Genomic DNA, 22,831 nt, shown 5'->3' with positions numbered 1-22,831 from the left:
CAAAACCTCTCTCTTGCCGCACAGCATCCGAAATGCCCTATGCATGGTTATGCAACCTAATCCCACCATTAGATGGTCAAGGTTGACCGGGACCTCTCGGCAGCAGACCGATTCAACGGCAGTGTCCATGCTCAGGAAGCACCCACACGCACACCAGTCACACCCACAAGATCCGAAGTTGGACCTGGAGCTTGAAATTGATCCCTCTCTACTGGGTGGCAGTCGGACACTACAGGCATGTCCCTCACAGGCTCAAACGCGTAACCAGCCATATTAAAATTCACTATTTTCCGCCGTGCAGCAACGACCTAGTCCTACCATGCCAGTGACGTCATCGGCGGTCTAATACTAAAAGACACATTAACTTTTGTTTCTAAAAAAGCTATTGATTTTTTTAATATTTATTTTTGTGTCATTTTGTTTTATAATGGTCATAACTAACACGTTATCGATGTTGATTATTTCAGTTCAGTTCATCTTTCTGCTACACCTTCATACCTCTCTGATCCACCTTAATCTCTCTCTGCTCCACCTTAATCCCTCTCTGCTACACCTTAACCCCTCTCTACTACACCTTAATCCCGCTCTACTAAACCTTAATCTCTCTCTACTACACCTTAATCCCTCTCTGCTACACCTTAATCTCCCTCTGCTCTGCCTTAATCTCTCTCTGCTCCACCTTAATCTCTCTCTACTACACCTTAATCCCTCTCTACTACACCTTAATCTCTCTCTGCTCCACCTTAATCCCTCTATGCTCCACCTTAATCCCTCTCTACTACACCTTAATCCCTCTCTACTACACCTTAATCCCTCTCTACTACACCTTAATCCCGCTCTACTAAAGCTTTATCTCCCTCTGCTCTGCCTTAATCTCTCTCTACTCCGCCTTAATCTCCCTCAGGTCCAACTTAATCTCTCCCTCTCCTCCTCTCCCTCTCCACCTCTCTTCCTCTCTCACCCTATCGGGCTCCGAAACAAATTGCCATATTTAAAATGTATCCAATTATCAGTGCCATCTTCTGTCATAACATCTACAGGTGACTCAAGGCCCACGCATGCAGTGCAGCGCCACAAGGCCGTCTGAAACCCCCCCGAAGGCGGAGGGCAGGTGGGGCGCTGGTACCTCGTCGGGGCTGGCGGCCTGGTAGACCCTGCAGGTGTCCTCGTAGTGCTGCTCCGCCTCGGCCTGGTCCGTGACGCCGTTGGCCTCGTACACCGGGGTGACGTTGTGCACCAGCGCGATGGCCTTCACCGCCTCGTGCACCCTGCTGCTGATGGTCTTGCGGACCTTGGTGGCCGCCGGAGCCCTAGACAGTGGAGGGTCGTGGGGGGGCTGGGGAGGACAAACCGACGGTTAAGTTTGTTGTTGCCGTCGTGCTTTATTTTTAGGTTATTGATTTCAATAAGAGCCTTTCAAAAAGGCTCTTGTTTGAAAAAGCTTGTGCGGAGCGCTTTGAGGCAGTGTTGAGGCAGGACCGCTCAGAGTATTATTTTTTCTGTGTACATATTAAAGACTGAACTGGCGGAAGTTCATCTTCAAAACATCCCTGAAGCCATTTGCTGACCTCTGTTCATATCATTAGCGGAGAGGCCAGTGGCTCATAAACAAAACCAGATGTGTAGAGAAAATATGACTGATTAGCGTTGGGCTTTATGGCCGTTCTATTTCGGGAGGCTGTGCGCTCCGGAGGGCTAACTGAGGCGTCATTAAACAGGTCCGGCCAGCACTAGCACTAGCTAACTAATCCAGTTTCCTGTCTCGCTAACCTCTGGTGTCAAAGGGACAAAGTGTGCCATCTGAGGTCAGGAAGCATTCAGCCAAACAATAATGACAAAACCTGAAGCATTTCTGAAAACACGTTGCCCGGGGCTGTTTGCACAGCAACTCTTGTTTGGTTTGTTATTGCTCATGTTTCTTCCTATAAACAACACTGATTTCACAGATTTAAAATCAAATTCAAATAAAAACCTTAAATTGTGTAGATGTTTCAGCGATTAACCACACATAACAGAAAAGCCAGCAACAAAAACAAAAAGTGGAAATGCCAACAAGCTGTCTTAATTCAGTCATTGTTAACACATAACGACTGTAGATGGCCATTTGGGATGACCACAACAGTGCATTGTTGGAGGCATGGTGTTCACCTGTGTGTATGCGCTGAACACATGGCTCTGGACCTCGTCCATGGAGTCCATCCCATAGGCTACGGTTCCCAGGTGGAGTCGCCTGAACACCATCTCATTCTGGGTAAGAGTCCCTGGTAAATGTGAAGACAAAGATAATAGATGTATTGTTTCAATCAGGGATATTAAAACCAATTAAATCATTCTTTTTTTATTTATGTGATAGGATTTTCTCATCGGATTCTTCTCAGACTTTTCTGCCAGCTGGTTTCCATGCAAGTTTTGAAGAAGGTTAAAGCTTAGTTTCAGTTTTCAACTAACTAGAAAAGAAAGTTAGTTGATTGTTAGCATATAATCAACACCTTAAAAAAATGATACACTCAGATTTAGAAATAACTTTATAAGTGATTTACGAGCAATTTCTAAACCAAATCTAACTTCCAGCATAATTCATAAGTTAACAATTAAACCCTTTTGTTTGATTCTGATAGACAAAAAACAAAAGAGAAGTGAATTGAATCCAGGCAACCATTCCCTGCATCCTGATGTAAGCCCCTTTGTAACCTCGGCATCCTTAAAAGCATTTTCTGTCCATATATCAAAATGACCTTAAGAGGCCCCTGCACATATATTAGGCTGACATCTGAACTATAGACCCCACCGGCTTCTTCGCGCTCTGAATGGTGAGCATGCCTGATGGGTTTATTGGGCGGGGCGGCTGTAAATCTGACAGGTTATGGCTTATTTCTCAGGAAGTGCCACTGGAGAAGTTGTGCTACTGGGAGGGTGTGTAAAGCAGGGGCCCGTTTTTGATTGAATGAACCAATAAGTAGCATGTTTAGTGGCACGCAGTGGGAGCAGAACAGGCAAAACAATCCAATACACTCACTCACTTTGGGCTCTGTAAGCGGCCCTTATATAGTTGTGTCTTACACAACAAGAAAACCAATGTCTGTAGAGGAGGATGTACATGGACTTGGGGTGCGGTACTAATCAGTGAAGCCCCACCGGTCTTGTCGGTGAGCAGGTATGAGATGCGGCCCAGCTCCTCTGGTATGGTGCTGGCCCTCACCACCGTGCCCGGGATCTTGGAGTCTCTGTTGATCATCCAGCTGAAGACCATCTTTCCCAAATCCAGGTTGACACGCAGACTGGATGAAATGGGGACAATAACAACCTAATGAATACTATTAGCAATAACAAAATAAATCAAGTGCATAAAATACAAATTCAGTAATCATGAGGAGGAAGAAGAAGAAGAAAAACAGCAATTGAATATTTGAAGAATAGTGCCCCAAATAGCTAAGCCTTTGCTAAACTAACACATGACGGTATCTCCTTTGACCAAAGGCTTTTGCACATTTTCTATTGGCTAAGGTCGCCTGCAGGTAGAAATGTATTAATTTAAAACAAGGCAACGTCCAGAGAAACCCACCTGATGGGTACGATGTTGGAGAATAGGAGCAGGAAGCGAAAGATCTGGAGATACCAGCGTCCTGCAAAGTGTTGCAGGGCCACCATGACAAGTGACACCACCACCAGCGCCCCAAACAGGATCTTGGTCAAACAGTTCACTTCCAGGTCAAACAATCCCATCTATCACAGAGACAAGAACAACACAAAGTATGCATATTGATATTGTCTGCGAGGAATGACAATGGGTTGAAGGCCATGAGTGACTTATGTTGGACTTTTCAACCACAACGTAAACAGTGAGATGCAGTTGTTGCGTGCCTTGCGACATCGTACCTTGTTCTTAGGGTTGGACGTGTTCATGACCCCTCGCAGCTCCTTGCCCGTGTAAATGACCACCCCCACTATAGAACCTATAAACACACAATCATCTCAGGCCAAAAACATAACATTTCAGAAAACCATTGAAAACCCCCAACATGTCAAGCACAGAGATTTCCCAGACAAACTGTTGACATGAAGAGATGTTCGTAACTCCCAATAGAAGATCTAGATGGCCAATTACATAATGACTTGCACATGGCTCCATAGGTTAAAGTGTAATGGCTGCTCCTCCACAAAGGAAGCGTGCTGACTTGGGCTAGTTAGGCCTTACAGAGCCCTCTGGCTACTTGTCAATATACCAAACGTGTTTGTGTTTGTGTGTGTGTGTGTGTGTGTGTGTGTGTGTGTGTGTGTGTGTGTGTGTGTGTGTGTGTGTGTGTGTGTGTGTGTGTGTGTGTGTGTGTGTGTGTGTGTGCGCTACTTTATGTTGTCCACCCACATGCATTCGGAAAAGATAAAATATCGATTACCATATCCGTGACGGCGGAAGGAAAGATAATGATTAATCGTAGCTAGTCTGTAAGCTAATAGCTAACAGGAGGTCATCATTCAACTAGATTCAAACTCTGGGAAGCTGAAGCGAGTGAGCTAGCCAGTACGTTTACCAGAGGCAATCACAGTGCTCGCCCACAGGGTGTTCTCGATGCTCAGGCTCTCATTGACAGGGGGGTCTCCGTCTTCCTGCAACACAGAACAAAGTGATGATAAGAATGTGCCGAGAGCGTATACACATGTACCAATCAGCTCAGACGGATATTTTGTTATAAACGTACCCTTGTGAAAGTGCCGTTAAAGGTGTGGATGTCTATGTTGGGTTCCTCTGCATATACGTACGATCTGATTTGAAGAAGATCCTTTGGAAAAAGAAAACGTAGTTCGGTTAAAAAACATAAAGTTGCAAAGTGGGTGGTTCATTTTAAAACCACAACTGATTTGTGCAAGATGGATGCAAATAAACATCACAGAAACTGCATTACAACTCATTTGTGGTTATGGTGAATTAAGTAGATCTGATGAATACAAAGACGGTGTCCTTTGAAATGATATATCTTCAACTGACATGAGCAGCACAACTGGGAAAAGTTGTGCTCCAGAAATGTCCCTAATTCAGCTAGTTTAACAAGCATCACACGGACCCATTCACATTCACACATTTTAGGATTCATACCCCCAAGGAAATCTAACAAAGTTGAATACCAGGGCTTTACTTTACCCCACCCAACTGTTGAATTGTGAAGCTGGAGTGTAGGCTTAGCAAAGTATCCTACAGGTTGAGCCTCTAAAGGTTGGGCCTGAAGGCTGAGCCTATGACTTACAGCAGCAGTGGGGAGTCGCTGTGTGCAGGCCACTGGGAGGCGTAGCTTCCAGTCAGTCTCTCCATCCAACTGGTCGGTCCGCAGGAAACAGGAGCCTGCCAGAGGGAGATATAAGCGATTTATACATTCACCCTCTAGGGGGCGCCAACACATCGGATTTACATGGTGTGTGGGTGAGGGGTGTTAGTCCCATTTGATTACAATCAAATGTGTCTTATATGGTTGATGTAAAAACTAAAGTACATTATTAGTTTGTTTAATTTACAACTTATTCACACTATTTAGAATCACTCCCAGAATGATTAGCCAAAATAACGCTGATCGATAGAGGGCATGGTAAATAACCACTTGGTAAAAAACTACAACTAGTTTTGCAGTTATTGAATGGGTCTGGGCTACATGTAACTAGGGGGACAGAGTAGTGGGGGAGCGGAGACCACTCGAGCACATCCCCCACCCTCCCTCCCTCCTCCTCCACCGTTGGCTGACATGCGTCATCCTGCCCAGAACCCCCAACGCTGGCCTAGGCTCCTTTATAATTGACCTAATGGCCTCCACATGGGAGAGAGATAACCCAAGCACTATTTCCAGTCAAACAAGGCTGGTGTTTTTCTTCCCGCAACAGGAAGACACAACCACAACACCCAATGGCTTCAGGCTCCCAAACTAGAGGCTTGCCACAAAGCAATGCAATCTCTATATTGCCGCACATGGGTTACCTTTAATTGTCATATCCATTACAGGTTTTTTTTTTTTTTCTATTTCTGAGAGGCTTCTGTTTTGAATGGACAAAAGACTATTTTGTATATGTGCAAATATACAATGCAACGTAATTCCCCAAGTTTGTGCAATCGTTGACAAAATCTTTTGCTCTAATCCCCATTTGATTATTCAGATGATGCATCCTTCTCACGGCCTTCAGCAAAAGTCTTTGCATTTTTTTTCTCTCGTTTTGCATGCCTTAAATCGCCTTTCCATTATCTTTAAATTTGAAAGACAAAAGAAGGAACGGCACAGACCAAAATAAAAATAAAGGCTTGTTATTTTGCATGGCCACCATCTCAACACACATACACTATACAGAAGAGTCACCACCCACCACCAATGCATTCACCAATGTAGCACAACACCGAATTACAATGCTGCCTGGAACTTCCTGTCCAGGCGTTTGGGGGCTAATCCCAACGTCTCAACACCCCTTCTTTTCTCTCTCTTTTTTTTTTACAGGCCGTTTCCCCAGTCAAGCTGGTAGCTTGCCTGTACGTGGAGATGTGGATGAGTGACTGGCAGATGTTTACCATTTCTTTCTGTGGTCCTTAAAAAGATCATGTCGGCAGGAACACGCTGGTTCTACAGGCGGAAGAAGAAAAAACAACAACAACAACAACAACACAGGACTTAAGCATCATATCCTGATCCTGCACGTTTCCTCCTCCCTCCACCGCCTCCTTGTTCGCCCTTTAACTGGATTAAGTGAGACTTTCAGTGTTTTATGTTCCACATTACATGGAGTCTGGCATGCTAAACACCAAGACCCCCACAGTAACATATCCCTCTGTGATGTAGGGAACCATGGGGCCTGGTTGTTAACATTACCCTGAACATTAAGCCCACACTGTAACACCTCTTCATGTATTCACAAGTTGACTGCCTGGGCTGATCCTCTTGACAGATCTCCTGTTGCCGATACTTTTCTAAAAGGGAATGTCTTTCAGCCCATTTTGCCAATATTAAAAACAATCTTTGTGGACCTTCCTGTGTCTTGAATAAAGTTACAATAATAATAATAATATATATATCTTTTTTAATTCAGCAAACGTTTAAAGCCAATTAATCATTGAGAAATGTGTGTTGCAACACACATGAGTGACCTTTCTTTCAGATGTGTTGAAGTGGTTGATTGAGAAAGAAGTCTCCTGTTGGAAACTGAAGACGGGCTGCATCTCAAATTTCACGCACACAGACTTAAGAGATTCCTCCCCGGCCACAAGAATGAGTGGCGGATCAAGAAATCAGCATGTTTACAACAAGTGCTGAGATATGTGAAATGGAACAAAAACCCTTTTGTTTTTTTGCCAAATGCTTATAGGTTTTTGTAGGAGAGGGGGGAAAACATTAATAAATAGTGCTGTATTTTATCTGTCCCGGAGATTCAACAAAAAGCTATTCAAGGTGTATATGCGCTACATGGGCATTGAATCTGACAGGCTGAAGCAAAGCATTGATCACAAGATTTCAAAATCATTACTAACTCCTTTCACCTCTGTCCCAGGTCTAGTGGCTGTGAAGATTAACTGCCCTCTTGTCCCTTAACTTCCTTGTCATGGAAATAGAACCTGACTATCCTTTAAAAGAACAAGATGACACAGAACAGGGCCCAGGGCAAAGGGCTTAACCAGCCCTACCCCTATATTACCAGTGTTGCTTTGACGGAAAAGTACAAACCTTCTCCACCATGATAAGGTCCCCCACTTGAATTCCACTGCTTTTAACTTTCACCGTGCCTGAAAAGATGAAGGCAGATATCATTAAACCGACGGAAGATAGAGATGAAGGGCAGACAACGGTGGTAATAGTAATTCAAAGTTGAACAATAATTTAAACCTGCTCTGCGGACATTTCAATCTGCTTTCGGACTGAGTGCAGCCAGATGGTAGCAGGCAAAACTCTGACCCATCCATGTATACTTTCAACATGGATCCTACAGGATTTATGGCCCTCTGACATCCTGTTACCATTAACGTCATTCAAAAGGCATAGTAAAACCTCTCCCTGCAAAATATGCTTTGTGAATCTGTGACCTCTTGTGAATATTGTGGTCTGTGCTCCAACAGTCCCGCTGTGGATTTTGTGTGCAGCAAAGTCATTTTCTGCACACAAACTCTCATGTAAGAATGCTGGGTGTGTTCAGCCCTTCCTCTCATTCCGTTTGGAATAAGGAGGCAAAATTGTTTGGGGAGTTGGGAGGGGGTCACTGACCCCTGCCCCCTGCCGTGACCTCTAGGTTTTGCATATGTAAGACATTAAACGACATTAATATTGCTAGGCAGTTCGTTCAGATGGCTTTGCATAGTTTCATGTTTCCCTTAACTACTTATATGGGTTTTTTTCAAGATAAAAAAAGAATAACGATAAAACATTAATTATATGTTTGCGCAATGGTGCAAGATCCACCCATTATGCTATACAAAACTTCCATTGGAAATTAAGAATATTATGTATTTAACGATAACGTTTTCTGGTAATGAATTGGTGCTGTACTGGCTTCATTGATTGGAATCAACAGAAACATGTTTGTGGTGAACTTTGCTTCTACATCCAACCATATTACACCATTAAGTTTACACCATCAACCAGCCAACATTTGCACTGAGGCGGCGATCATGGAGGCCACCAGTCATTTTGTTTATGGTTCGGACAAGCTGCCACATCAAGGGAAACCCCAAGCGGTCTCCTGCATTTTATTGCTAGTAGCACTTTATACCAACCTCTCTTATGTACACTTTTAAATCTCTGCTTTGAATTACCAACCATTTCCCCAAGCCCTTATACATTTTAACAGCACCCAGCCCCAACATCTTATAGCATCTGAGAAAATAAAACAGCAAGGCAAGCTTACATCAATCTTTGATAATTGTGGTTAAGTAAAGTATAGCAATCCAAAATGTTGGCACTCTTACCCCTTGGCAAAAGCTTGGAATAAATATGGGAGTTGACTTCCTTGTCCCTAATAGAACACCGGATCTCTTCCACCGCCTCTCTCCCGATCGTGATGAACAACACCACTAGCTAGGAAGAGATCATGATACAATTAGACACAAAAATTCTAAAGCATTATTCAGTACAGAAGTTGCCTATTCAGCGTACTTTATTTTTTAATAAGCTTTCTCCATACAATAGGCCGATAATTTATCCATTTTTCCAAAACGACAACTATGAAGGGCTACCTACCAAAGGAACCCAGTAGGTATAGAGAGCCCCAAGTCGCAGTTCGTCCACAAACTGAGAGCAGGCCAATAGCAGAAAGTATAAATTGAAGAAGTACTTGAATTGATTGTATAGAACCTGCAAACACAAAATAGACAAGCAAAAGAGCCTTTTTTGAATATCTTGTTTAATTCAAGCAAAAGCAAACATATGCATTTTGAGTTTTACATTCATTTGGTAAGCACATCTTTAAATTAACATAAAGAAATATATTAGAACATTTTAATGAAATGAATATTCCCTACTGCAAACACCATATTTCAGACTAGCAGAATTGAAAAGAAGCTAGAACTCAAAGAGCAGACAGGGGAGGAGACGATAAACAAATACTTTTGTTTCTGCAATGTCAAGCTGTGACATTGCATGTCATATCACGCCACTCCCTCTTGTGTCCTACCACCAATGTGCAAGTTTACCAACAAGGGAAATTCCATTTTGGTGCGACAGAAAGTTATTACTGCTACATGCGAATGGAAATTTGAATCTAAATAGAACCGGCAAGCTAGAAAATATTGAGTGCACACATTTCCACAATATGTTTATGATATTGCACTCAATAAAGACGCACCACGCTTTGCAATGCAAAAATGGGCTGGCCTTGTCTTATCCCTTTCAAACAAATAGGGGCTACTTTTAATGGCTAAGTCCATACACAAAAATCCCATAAGACTATAAGACCACTGAATGTCTGGAAAGCAAATTCATATGTAAAACAGGTGGAGAATATGTGGCTGGCATAAGCAGTACTTAGACTACAGACTGTATTGTTGGGCGAAAACCACAACCACTCGCCTCTATTGATTCTTGAAATGTGACCTAATATTGGCATCTAGTATAATACCATATGGATCTAACATGGGCCGATTTGAATGTGTTCCCTGAGGCTTGATGAGCATATGGCTCAACACTAGCCAATAATCAAAACATGCCTATACAGGATGTGACCTGCACCTTTTAACAAGGCTTATTGTAAATAACAATTGGCCCACTTTTTCAGTACTTACATATGTTGCAAGTTTGTAAGATGATTTCAAACGTCTGGATGTGGAAATGAACACTTCCTTATACTGCGAATGCTTGCTAATTAGGCAACAAGGCATATTTTACACTTTAAATATGTGCAAAAATTGAATGAGATTAGAATTCGCTAGTGTCCTTTTCTGATTGGCTAACAGTCACATAAGCTCACATGACCTCAGTAGCTAACGTAGCCAGTTTTCCTGGGCGTCATTAGATCGGCCACTAATGAAGATTGTTTTGACTGTTGTAAATATGTTAATTAATCACCTAAAAACGATTGATAAAGAACTTTGTGAGATTAGTTTAATCAACCAAATGATAAGGGGTGAGGACTAAACACTAGTCCTAACAGGACACTAAGGTCTGGGTACTAGACACTAGTACCTACAAGTCTTAGGACTAGAGACTAGTCCCTAGAGGACGTTGAGGACTGAGGACTAGACCCTAGTACCAACAGGTCTGAGGACTAGACACTAGTCCCTACAGGTCTGAGAACTAAACACTAGTCCCTACAGGACGTTGTGGTCTGAGGACTAGACACTAGTCCCTAGAGAACGTTGAGGTCCGCGACTAGAGACTAGTCCCTACAGGTCTGAGGACTAAACACTAGAACCTACAGGACTTTGTGGTCCGAGGACTAGACACTAGTACCTACAAGACGTTGTGGTCTGACACTAGTCCCTACATGTGTTGAGGGCTGGTGAGCTGGGGGAGTGTGTTGGGGAGTGACCCGTGGCTGACACTCACCCCGGGCAGGAAGGTGAAGAAGTTGTACTTCTGGTTGTTAATGACGTTCCTGGGGTATCGCTGGTCCCGTTTCTCTGGGTGGCCGAGCCACACGGTGCGGGGGCGGAGGTCTCCCATGCCACAGCACCCAGACACCGGGCAGCACCTGGTTCACAATTACATTCCTACGTTAGGAACAATTTGTAGAGAACAGTGCCAAATAGTCCAAATAGGTAGGATGTCGTTATTTTGTGGTTTAGGCTACTTGTTATGAAAAGGAGGATATTAAGATGATGTTATGCTAAGGTTTACGGTTATGATTTGCCATGAATTTAAATTTGTACTCCTTATGGAATGTTACTGCATAGCCTACTTTTCTATGAATGACCATGATTCCTTTTTTTTAGGCATGTGAGAAGAGAGAAACTGCACGCCTTACTCGAAAATATAATACTTGTTTTAGTCTAGATGATAGCCTGGTCATCCTTTTGCATCCATATCTCATTCATCTTATTTTTTAAATTATCATGAATGTATTGATAGACATTGTTTGAGTCCAGCTTCATTGATTGATTGGTTGTAGCATTCGATTAGAAAGTATTGAAATCAATCAATTTAATGTTGTGCTACTTTTGTATACAGATATATATTTATTTAATTTTGAAATCAGATGCAAAAGGAAACAAATGTAATGTTTACATTAATTGATTTGTAATAGAGACTTCCAGAATACATGTGAAATTTAAGACAACTAAGGAAACGGTAACTACCAGTATTCTCTATCTGGTCAATAAAGGCCTGTGATGCCAACCAGAGCTGAGACCGGACAAGAACTGATATATTTATAATAGCCGTTCTCTCGATATAAATTGATACATCTGCTTTATATCACATATATTGATTACATTACGCTAAAGTAGAACAAATATGTCACTTAGACTGTACTTAAGCATGTGTTTAGGTGACATCATCGATGCTATCCATAGACGCCAGCCTAGAATCTGTGCAGCCAGCATCTAGCATCTATTCTCGTTCCTTTTCCACCAGACGCAAGGTTATCACCGAGATAACCTAACCCCGGGCGGGTTAGAATAATAGCAAGTGTCGAAGCACGTATGTTAATTTTAAACCCGCCATGGCGTACATGTTGGCAAGCCGTCTGGGTTTGAGACAATCCCATAGTCAACAGAGCAAATATTGACATGGGCGTCGCGCTGCACTTGTTCCAACGGAACACGGATGTCCCAGCGCCAAGGGAGCCGTCAGACAATAAATGATATATATAACTACACTACAATTTATATATTAGTCAAATTTGTTCAATTGCCATGTTGAATAGAAATGCTTGTTCCGCTGTTTCGACAATGTCGAAAAGACATGTAAACAATGACATCAGCATCGACAGTATGTGACGAGCGAACACCGGGTCTTTATCGTTGTAAATATTTAAACGTTTTCAGCGATTTTTATTCGGTATAACACCCTTACCCATTCCTGTGTTTACTGTCATGTCTTTTGTGGCGTCTCACGGGTTGTAAAGGAATATTGTCCGTCATTCCTGCAGCCTCCGCTGAGCTCCAGCACAATCTCTCCGCTGTCTGCGCTCTGGGCGGAGGCTCGAGAACTGTCCTTCAATGGGTTGTAATGAGTCAGTAACACACAGCACTGAATCCAACCCAACCTTAAATTCATCCCAATATTATAGAAGTTACATTTTGTAGAAGGAATTATATTATTGCCCTTCATTGTAGTGAAAAGTTATAGCTTTTCAAATATACAATACACGTCCAAAGCATTATATTTACATGTTAGCCAACCTAGTGTAGCCAAATGCATTTCATCTTCTACCATCCAAACATGTGAAAGGAAAGCCATCGGTAAGTCACATTGATTTTATTTTTTAAAGGCCTGGAAGTAACACTTAGTGAGAAACAATACATTGTAAACATGTAAAACGGCTAGACATTACTTAACTGTTTCAGAAGCTTTTTTTTTAATTATTTCTTTTTTTAGGAAAGGCACACCGTGGCATATGCATATTAATGGGGAATGTACAGCAGGAGGAGCCGTAAACTTTTACTGACCATTCTGATTTGTGTAAAGTGTCCAGTGATACATTCATTACTGTTGACCTCAGCAGTTTGAGGATGAAATAGATTTTGCGTCACGAATGTATCAGCTAATGAAAACTCTGCATTGATATAAGGGGGGCAAGAATGAAAACCTATCATAAGCTAAATGAGGTAGAATAGACCCCCTATCACATTTTTGTGTAATATAAATAATGAGTTTACAGAACTGAACAATTGCAGATTAAGCAAAACAAAGTCTAAAAAAAAAAGAAATTCACAAGTTAAAGTTAAACAAAGTGAGTTACTATCCCCGAGTAGAACATGAAATGCATGTATAAGAACAAAAAAAAAAACATGGGACTTGAAATGCAATGATAGAATGTAAATCCAACATTTGAAAATATAAATAAAGTGCAGGCATGACAGCATTGAACATTCTGTAGCTCAGCCAACTGAAACAGACTACAGTTCTACAAGAGGACTAGAATGGAGTAGCAAAAACATTTTAATCAGAGTTAGTAAACGGTTGTAATAAAAGGGTAAAAAAAAAGAAAAAACAAATGCAATGTTATACTGTAAGACATGCTTAAGTATAAGTCTAACGGGCCTTTATTGTAATTGAAATGCATTCAAGATAAATTTGAATTAGGCACAAAGATTATACATTTCAACCAACATTTCAGCATCAGTAACCATGTGAAAACCAGTTTGTAATCTGTGTCAATTGGATGACAAAGGGCATCTGGTTAAAATAAAAAATGCTGGAATCATTCAGACTCTAACTTCTGACTCTTTTTCGAAAAGCAAAAAAAACAAAAAAACTGTACAATTTGATAAAATCTATAGCACACAAGGGGAAAGTGAGTAGTCATGTACAAAGAAATATGGTTAAGCACACTATTATTCCCATAAACACTACAACACAGTATCCATATTCAGTCACACCCTGAAACGTTTCCCAATCCTAGAGAAAATCCTTCAAAAGCACGTCAGAAAGACAATGTGTAGCAGTTTCAAGTAGTTATACATTCAACATCTGGACACACAAAAAATACCCGCATGTTAAAAAAGTAAATACAACTACAGTAGTTATAGGTCAACTACAAATAACACTTATGATTTGCATGACTGAACAGACTCTCCACCTTGAAAGATTTACTCAGTATTGATTGTACAGGTAGTTTCCAGGCGTAACTGGCTCTAACCTTCATGACTAATTGACAGCGATTTTACCCTCTTCCATAAAATGGGAAAATTGTGATTTTGACACACCACCAGAGCCGTTCTTTTCCATTTCAGCCATGGAAGCAGGCAGGCCAGAGTGGGACCCGTCCATCTTCATTAGGCCACCGGTAGAGCCAGCCATAGGCCCACCAGCAAGGCTACCAGGATATGGGATCCCACCCCCCTGGATGACTGAGATCTCATTGGTCTTCATGGCCAGGCCGCTACTGAAGACAGCGGCGTACTGGTTCCATAGTGATGGGTCAAAGTTCATGGCTGGAGGACCCAACTCTTTGGGCGCTTGCATCATCTCTTGCATCTTCGCTTCGGAGCCCATGGCCATCAGAGCCATTGGATTATCCAATGACATACGCTGGCCACGCCTCGAAGTGTTGTTCCACATGTGGGTTCCAACATGTACCTAGAAACAAACAAAATATAATTAATGCTCTGTTGAAAAGTTGTGTTAATAAAATAATAGGTGATAGCTTTTTGTGCCAGAGGATGCATACCTTTAGGTTTCCCTTGGTGGTGAAAGCTCTCCCACAGATAGTGCAGGCAAAGGGCTTCTCCCCGGTATGAGTGCGTTCATGGATCTGAAGGGCACTGGCAGATGAGAAGTTCTTGCCACAGGCATTGCAGAGATGCTGTTTGGTAGACCTTCGCGACACACTGGAGTTGGATGACGTCATGCCAGTTCCCTGTGGCAGCTGGGAGCTAAACAAGCCATGGGCCCCCAGGGGATTCTCTGGAGGAATCTTCATCTCCAGACCGGCAAGACTAAGGGGCATTCTGGTGAAAGGCAGGTGAGCTGCAAAAAGAAAGATTATATTAAGGGCAGGAACAACAATGCATTATTTTCATAATAATATCTGTAAAATATGTCAAAAAAAACAAAAAACATATTTACCATAATCTCCATTTGTGTAGGGCAGGCCAGGTTCGTCTTTAATAACTTTAGGGACGAAGCTGCTGGGAGCTGTGAGGTCAAGGGCTCCACTGGACTCGTTGCCTTCTTGAGCACCACCATCAGAGTCTGGTCTCGAAGCGTACTGTGGGGAATCGTCCTCAGAGTCTGGAGACTTTGTGTGGCCATTGGCCATGCTTGTTAAGGGGGAGAAGGAATGGTAGGACATGGCAGCCTCCGAGATGGCAGGACTACGGCCGTTGTGAAAGACCTGCTCTTGCAACGTAGGGGGAGACTCCTTGGACGTCCCCTCACTTTCTGAGGCAGTGCTGCTCTGGCGCTTCAGTGAAAGAGCGGAGGAGAGATCCTTTAAAACCTCCAGGCTTGAAAAGGGAGATGCAAGAGGAGCGGGCTGCTGGTGTGCTGGCTCTTCAGTGGTAGGAGGTGGTAGAGACGCTTCGGTCGGCATCTCTTTGGAATGCAGCTCCTCCTCTGGCTCATCCATACTGTCATCAAAGCCGTTGATATCCATGGACCTTTCGTCGTCCAACACGGAATCCATTGCTTCGGCAGCCTCGATTTGGCTCTCTGGCACGGGGGTGTTTGGGATTTGCCCTCCCATGTGCATGCGAATGTGCTGCTGCAAGACCACGGCGTTGGTGAACTTCTTCTGGCAGATGGGACAAGAGTGCTGCATCCTGAGAGGCGTGTTGGCCCGGTGCACCCCGTAATGGGCCTTCAGGTTGCCCTTTGTGGAGAACGCACGGCCGCAGATCTTGCACTTGTAAGGCCTCTCGCCCGTGTGCGTGCGGTAATGCATTTTGAGAGAGCTCTGGCAGCTGAGCACCCGGTGGCAAATGACACATTCGTTGGGATCCTTGGTCCTCTTCTCCAGGCCGTCAACCATCTGCTGGAGTTTGGCCGTTCCAGAGCTTTGATCTCCCGACTGGCCGCCGCCGTTGACGTGGTGCAGTGCTCTGATCAGATCTTTAGAATCTTGGATCTGCTCGAAGCCCACGTCGTGGCCAAACATGTTTGAGGAAAGCGATGCAGACTCACTTGGTGATGGCGAGGGCCTCAGGGAGAACTGATCACTCATAATGCCTTCAAATGGATTTTTCAACCCTGGTATAGCTGACTGGTGGGGCCCAGCCATTGGACTGCTGACCACTGGTTTCACGTCGGTGAGGTTGGCCTCGTCGTAGGGCATGGACATGCCATAGGGAATGCCACTGCTGGTGGGAATGTTATCGAGGTGCTCTGGAACAGGATGGGGGTTCATCTTGATGTTGGGGTATTTCTCCTTGTGCCTTTGGAAATGCACTTTGAGGTTTCCCTTGGTGGTGAAGCGGTTACCACAGATGTTACATTTGAAAGGCCGTTCTCCAGTGTGAGAACGCAGGTGAATCTGCAGAGCGCTATCATTTCCAAAAGTCTTGCCACAGTACTTGCACTTGTGCCTGTATGGTGACTCGCTATTCTTTGACTCGGAAGGAAGATTCAGCATCTTGGCCTTTGCTTTTTTAGAGGCCTCAATACCAGCCTGAAGGCCAGCAAAGGGGCTGGGGAAACCATTGACCCCGGCAGTCTGTGGCAAAATTGCTGGTAGGCGATGGGCCAGGTCTGAAACTCCCTTTGAAATGTCAGCTTTAGTGGTGAAGTTTCCCAGTCCTTCAGTCAAAGAGGTGGGGATACCAGTGATTTGAGGTAGTCGACTCTGCTTCATGGTCTCCATGGAGAGGCTCTGACTGCCTGTTCTTTTACCTATGAGAGCTGCGGCAGCAGAGAGCTGTTGAGAGAGATGGGCACCGAGGGCTTTGAGTGGGTCCACTGCGGCCCCGAGAGCCGAGTGGAGACCTTGAGGTGCCATCATGGCCACCTGAATTCTAATCTGCTCCGTCAGCTGGATCTGATGGAGCTGCTGTTGCTGGAGACACACCAACTGTTCCAAGATCATTGGTATGGTTTGCAGCGCCTCTTTGGATGACGACAGATGCGCGTGTTTTGAAGAATGCTGAGTGACAGCCACCTTAGTGGCACTCATTGACTCTAGAGTTACATTTGAATCTTGCATCTTGCTGGATCTGAACGTCATCTCAGAGCTGGGGGACATCTCTGTTCTGTCTTTTTGACCCGACTCCTCTGCAATCGATTTGATCTCGTCTGCCAACTCTGTATGGTTGTTGGATAGGGAGTGACTGCTTGACTGGCCATCATCAGGGTCACTATTTGCACCATCGGAAGAACCTTGTGAATAGTCCTCCGGAACCCCGTTCCCATAGCCATTCCTCAAGATGACCACCTGTTGACTTTTAGTGCAATTTTTCTCATGTTCCTGGAATTCAGTCTCATCAAAGAATTCAGCGCAACACTTGTTGCAGACCTTGGTATTGTCCATTCTGAATCTCTTCATCTCCCGTCCTGTTTCTTCAGCTTGTCCACATGAAGTGACTCCTAAAATAAGAAAAGACAAAATCTTGATAAGAGCAGGTTTGTGGTGAATGAAAACATTGATAGTGGTTTGTTTAAAAATTAACAAAGGTAGCTAGAATAACAGAAATTTCTATACTAGGACAATAATCATGGAATCTCGATGTCCAGCAGAGGGCGCCATATACTTTTCAAAAGTACATGAGGACCAAGGTACCGAAAACAAACAATGCCAAATCATTTGGGATTATTCCACAAGAGACTAACCCATGCTCATAACAAATATGGTGGTTAATATGACATTGAACATACGTCAAGGTTGGTATGAACGCTGGCGAGATTAATTTGCCTACAAGAACAATCTGAATGTAAAGTAAATTACATTAGCCAAATTAAACTTTGAATACATTTTTATTCAGCGAATCTTCTCACCATGGTGCATTCCTCAAATGGCCCATGTATGGGCATTGTCAAATGCTAATGCACTCAGCGAGGGGCAAGTAGCCTACTTGTTTGCATTCTCACACAAAAATGGTAGAGTTGTTAATTGCTCACCAGGCATCATACAGTGGGGGGAAAGAAAAACGGACTCCCGCATACTTTTTGAAAATATAGGCGAACCTTGTCCTTGATATTTCATCAATGACTCATTAAATACACTTTACAAAAGACGTGGCCGTAAGTCAGGCCTTTAGCAATTAAAAAACACTTCCACTTCGTGGCACGCAATCTAGATGAGTGATTCTGGTCACCTATTGTAGGGTTCATAGTTGAAATAACTTGGCAGATCAATGAAGGTAGAGAATTTAAAATGGTCAAAAAAAATAAATAGTAACGCGGCGTAATATTTATTAATGTGGACATTTGTTAGCGTTCCCATTTGTGTCATCAGGAAATTTGTCCACGACATGGTTTAAACAGGGCAACGCCAAACGCACCCCCTCCCCGTCTCAAAAAAGAGCTGAATGCTCCATCCCCCCACCACTCCCCATATGTACCAAAGGAAACAGTCATGCATTAAACTAGGGGATTTATTGCCTTTAGGTCAGCTTACTCCCGAGTCACATTTCATACGGTTTTGTAAACTACCTTGTTTAGAGGGAAGAAAAAAATTGCAAACTTTTTTTTTTTGAAGCAGAACCTCAATAAACACGTGCTGTTAAATACACTACAACAAACCTTGTTGAAACTTGCATATTGTCGTGCCAGCACCAACATTGCGAATATACAAAAGAGCCATTTCCAATTATATAAACCAAAATAACCCAACCTATAGGACTACACGACAAAAATGTAAAATGATTTGATACAAACTCAATATAACTAATAGTCACTATATAATGCCACTTGTACCATCAGCGGGCTACTGGCAACACAAAACAAATCTATGAAGTTTGGAAATCCAAAAGGTAACGTGAGCAGAATCAAAAGGTAGTCCTTTAAATCAAAACACAAAACGAGAGGAATACCACGACTGAATGCCCGCTTTTGGTTAAAAGTTGAAAAGTGAACTGTAATAATTTCCACTCGGGTAAATTAGCCTACTCGTGGTCATGTCGAGCCTCCATAATCAGTTATCGATGAGCAACTAGAACTCGTCCGAGAGAATCGGAGTCCTTAAACGATGAATGAAAAAGATTCAGCCTATTATCTTCACTTTGATCAAACACTTTCGCTAGATGAAAAAACTCAGAAGACAGTTTAAAGACCGAAACTTGGTCAACAGCAAGGGTCACTTTGCAGGTCAAAGTGCGAGAGAACAATGCAAGGTAGCCAAGTTAAAAGTGCTACTTTAGAAACAGCAGAGGACTAGAGCAAACTTTCAGTAAACTCTGCGGACACAAACCAAATATCCACTCTCTTACCTATTTCTGACGAGCCGGGTTCATCCGAATTGATGTGCTGCGGCTTTGCTTGCTTGCGCCTCGACATGGTGCAACCATCAGCAGCAAATAGTCCTGAAATATTTCTCCCTTCTTTCCAAATTCTTCGGGTTGGAAATTAGCCCCTCAAGTAGAAATGCGCATGTCAACGTAATTATTATTATCAATAATGCATTGCGATTTATCATGCCCCCCTGACAGCTGATTGGCTCTAGTCCAAGCGCTCACTCATTATTCAAATCGGTGCTATTGATGAGAAGAGCAGAGGAGCCGTAGGGGGCGGGAGGAGCGCTACTAGTGGATGGACGAGGGAGGAGCACCAGTCCACACTTCTTCCCTTCTTCAAGATTCTTTTTGTATTTCGATGTAAAGTAAATCCTTCCCTACTGACTTTTAAACTAGATAGGCCTACTCGTTGATATTTTACGTGAAATATCTTGGATTATTAATGCGTGGTCTCAAACCAAATAGGCCTACAAATGACGTATTTTGCTTCATATATGTCTTACCAATAGTTTGATTAAAACTGATAATGTGTGTTTTTCTTAGAGCTTTGTTGAAGCTCAATTTTCCTCAGAAAAAAAATACTACTATCCTTTATCATAGCATTGATCATAGCAATGTTTTTTTTATAGATATATTAGGCCTATAAATATATTTATTTAGGACTTTGTAGTATTTCATTCATATTAGCCTTCAAGGTGTTATTTGTTTGATAAGATCAGTTGTGTTATATTGAAATGGGTGTAAAAAGCGACCCTGAATGTTAATGACAATGTTCCATACCCAATAGAGTATTGCATGCACATAGATTCGGTTAACGCAAATGAACTTAACTGAGCTGATGCTTAACAATATGACCTGTGTTTTCACAAAGCTGAATCTGTAGGTTAAGCCACCACTTATTGCTATGCCAACTAATGCATTTTGGACCCTTGATAGGTGTTTGTTTTCCATGTTTGTCTTTGGGGAATATAATAAACAACCCCTTATTTCCTTTCAGATAATGTCTATCCACTTCAGGGAAAACTGTAGGTAAGTAAGTTTATGACAAGCACCATTTGTCTTTAGCATTAGCTTTGAACTTAATGTTAACGGTTGGGACTGTCATGCTGTGTGTCCATGAGGTTGTGGTGAATGTTAAGGGTGGAAAAGAATTTATTGCCCTCATTAAGAGACAGACCGGTCCAACCCATTTTGTCTTGTTGCAGCTCATCTTCGCTCATGTCATCAAAGCTGAAGACCAGTACTCCTCAAAAGCACGGATCCATGATCCACTGACCACAATATTAACCAATATACAGGTATATGCCTAATACCCTCTTATAGAAATATATGAATATGACTGGCGAGATATTAGTAATTTCTCATTTGCAAAGAGATCCGGCAAGGGAGCAGAAGGCTTAATTGAGGACCTAAAACAATGTACAAACAATGTACAAACAATCAAACAAAATATCTATCAAACTAATTGTATCTCAATAGGTGGGAGGATGGCGTCCCTTTTGGTTAATCAAGATTCAAATTCAGCACAGAATGTGTTTAAAATATATCATAATACTGCAAAGTTCAAAAACGTATGAGCAGCTATGCTTTAATCTGGTGGTTTGTGGTTGTCATGAAGGGCTTGGACATAAAGTTGCTTTACTATAGATAATATGCCAAGTGTCACTTGGAAGGTATTCTTGATTAAGGGTCTATTAAATGACTAAATGTGAATGTAAACGGATACTATGGAGTATACAGGAACACTGATATACATGACTAAGCATTCATGCAATGGGAAATTCTTTCATTCTATGTGAAAGGGGATTTTTATGACGCCATATGTGATAATTGTAAGACAAATACAACCCAATACATTGGGCAAAGCAATTGCTCTTATGGGCCCTGGTTGAAGGTGGAAAAGAGGGGATAGTTGTCTAGACAGTTTATGACCCCAATAGGAAACTATGCTTCAATACACTGCTTCTGCTACAATCAATCCAAACAATGTAAACTGTTCGCAGTTGTGCCATAAATCCACACTTGTTGACCAAATCATGACCAATTTCCTCTATATTGCCTTCCTTCAGAGCAGAATAATGTGATATATGGAATAAAGAGCGAGCCTAACACTCAAATTGAGATCTGGAACAGAATTGAATTGTGCAATTGTGTTTATTCATCCATCAAAATGATAATGGTTTAAGCTCAACTTATATTTCTTTGCCTTTCACCCTCGCCACAAAGTATTTTTCAAAGCCTTTTTTATATTCAAGCTGTATTTATGTTTGCAGGAAATTATTGCGTGTATATTTGTATTGGAAAATGTTGAACTCAACAGCGGTGGTGTTCCAAGATGAAAATAAAGAATCCATAGTACAAATTACTTCTAAAAACCTTGACCTGGGCCAGTAAATAAATAAATAAAAGCCTCATCAGTGGTCAATAATGGAGACAGAAAACAACCGATGGAAGGTTGCCATTCAATTGATATTTTCTATATCCTAACCCTTTTCTAAAGGATGGCGAAAACATGCCTATTTTGAGGAAGCAAAGCATGGCCCAATGAATCTCCCTCCGACAGTAACAACAGTGGCCTTGAGGTGGACAAACAAAGACAACTGAACACTTGGTAGAGAATTGTGAATTGAACATGTGTCGTTTATTACGACTCAGTAAAAGATGAAAGGACCAAAGAAGGAATTTAAGAAGGATGAGATATTTCACATCTGTGTGAAAATCCTTGAAGTCAGATGGACTCCGTAAATAGTGTTCTCAACAAATGCATCATATAAGCCATGGCATACTCCAGCCTGACGGGCTGCTGCCCCTGTCTCCAGTTTTTTCAGTATTCCCACAGCCGTACCCTCCAATGTGTCTCATCGCCGGGCCCTAAAAACCAGTTCCTTTGGTTTCAGTCGTTTTGGTTTCTGTCCAATTAAGGTACAACTGGTTCACTCTTAAATTAGGTCTCGTTGAGACAAAGCATATGGGAGACAAACTCTTGATTGAATAGCAGGTTTTAACACGGTAGTGTCCTCAAACATGTTATCATTCTTTGGCTCAAGGGTGAAACTTTAGTTGACATTGTAGGGGGGTCGAGAACTGTGACCCTAATATCGGAATCGATGGTTTAACAGTAGCATGCTTTCATGAAGGTAATTTCCATAACATTTCTGCCTATAGCTTTGCTTTACTTTGCTTTACACATTTCTTGTTAGGATACTTTACCATTACTGAGGCACATAAAACTAACATGTATGAACCCGTTTGCAAGTTCCACCGCCTTTTATAGTAATACTGAGATCCGAACTTCTGGCATTTACAAGCCTTCTCTTGATAGCTGGAGATTGGTGG

General features: G+C 42.4%; 2 protein-coding genes across 2 annotated transcripts in view; both read right to left on the bottom strand.

Moving 5' to 3' along the window:
• atp9a (ATPase phospholipid transporting 9A) overlaps positions 1 to 12,641 on the bottom strand; it is a 31,876-nt gene extending 19,235 nt beyond the window's left edge. Inside the window, exons 1-14 of the mRNA XM_030357588.1 lie at positions 12,462 to 12,641; positions 10,995 to 11,139; positions 9,192 to 9,305; positions 8,921 to 9,029; positions 7,686 to 7,744; positions 6,539 to 6,590; positions 5,241 to 5,335; positions 4,698 to 4,778; positions 4,530 to 4,605; positions 3,877 to 3,953; positions 3,563 to 3,723; positions 3,136 to 3,278; positions 2,149 to 2,261; positions 1,127 to 1,336 (exon numbers count right to left, since the gene is read on the bottom strand). Coding sequence (XP_030213448.1) covers positions 1,127 to 1,336; positions 2,149 to 2,261; positions 3,136 to 3,278; positions 3,563 to 3,723; positions 3,877 to 3,953; positions 4,530 to 4,605; positions 4,698 to 4,778; positions 5,241 to 5,335; positions 6,539 to 6,590; positions 7,686 to 7,744; positions 8,921 to 9,029; positions 9,192 to 9,305; positions 10,995 to 11,139; positions 12,462 to 12,529 — 1,503 coding nt within the window. The 5' untranslated portion in view covers positions 12,530 to 12,641. The remainder of the gene's footprint in view (positions 1 to 1,126; positions 1,337 to 2,148; positions 2,262 to 3,135; positions 3,279 to 3,562; positions 3,724 to 3,876; positions 3,954 to 4,529; positions 4,606 to 4,697; positions 4,779 to 5,240; positions 5,336 to 6,538; positions 6,591 to 7,685; positions 7,745 to 8,920; positions 9,030 to 9,191; positions 9,306 to 10,994; positions 11,140 to 12,461) is intronic.
• Positions 12,642 to 12,850: 209 nt separating this feature from the next.
• On the bottom strand, positions 12,851 to 19,725 carry sall4 (spalt-like transcription factor 4). Its single transcript, XM_030357587.1, has 4 exons — positions 19,472 to 19,725; positions 15,180 to 17,630; positions 14,782 to 15,080; positions 12,851 to 14,690 (listed from the first exon to the last, which is right to left on the bottom strand). Exons 1-4 carry the CDS (start codon positions 19,536 to 19,538, stop codon positions 14,259 to 14,261), a joined length of 3,249 nt encoding a protein of 1,082 aa, XP_030213447.1. The 5' UTR covers positions 19,539 to 19,725; the 3' UTR covers positions 12,851 to 14,258.
• Positions 19,726 to 22,831: the final 3,106 nt, after the last annotated feature.

This window comes from Gadus morhua, chromosome 1 (genome assembly GCF_902167405.1).
Source record: "Gadus morhua chromosome 1, gadMor3.0, whole genome shotgun sequence".
Taxonomy (NCBI): domain Eukaryota; kingdom Metazoa; phylum Chordata; class Actinopteri; order Gadiformes; family Gadidae; genus Gadus; species Gadus morhua.
Note: the sequence above shows the minus strand (reverse complement) of the source record. Positions and strands in the feature narration are given on the sequence as shown.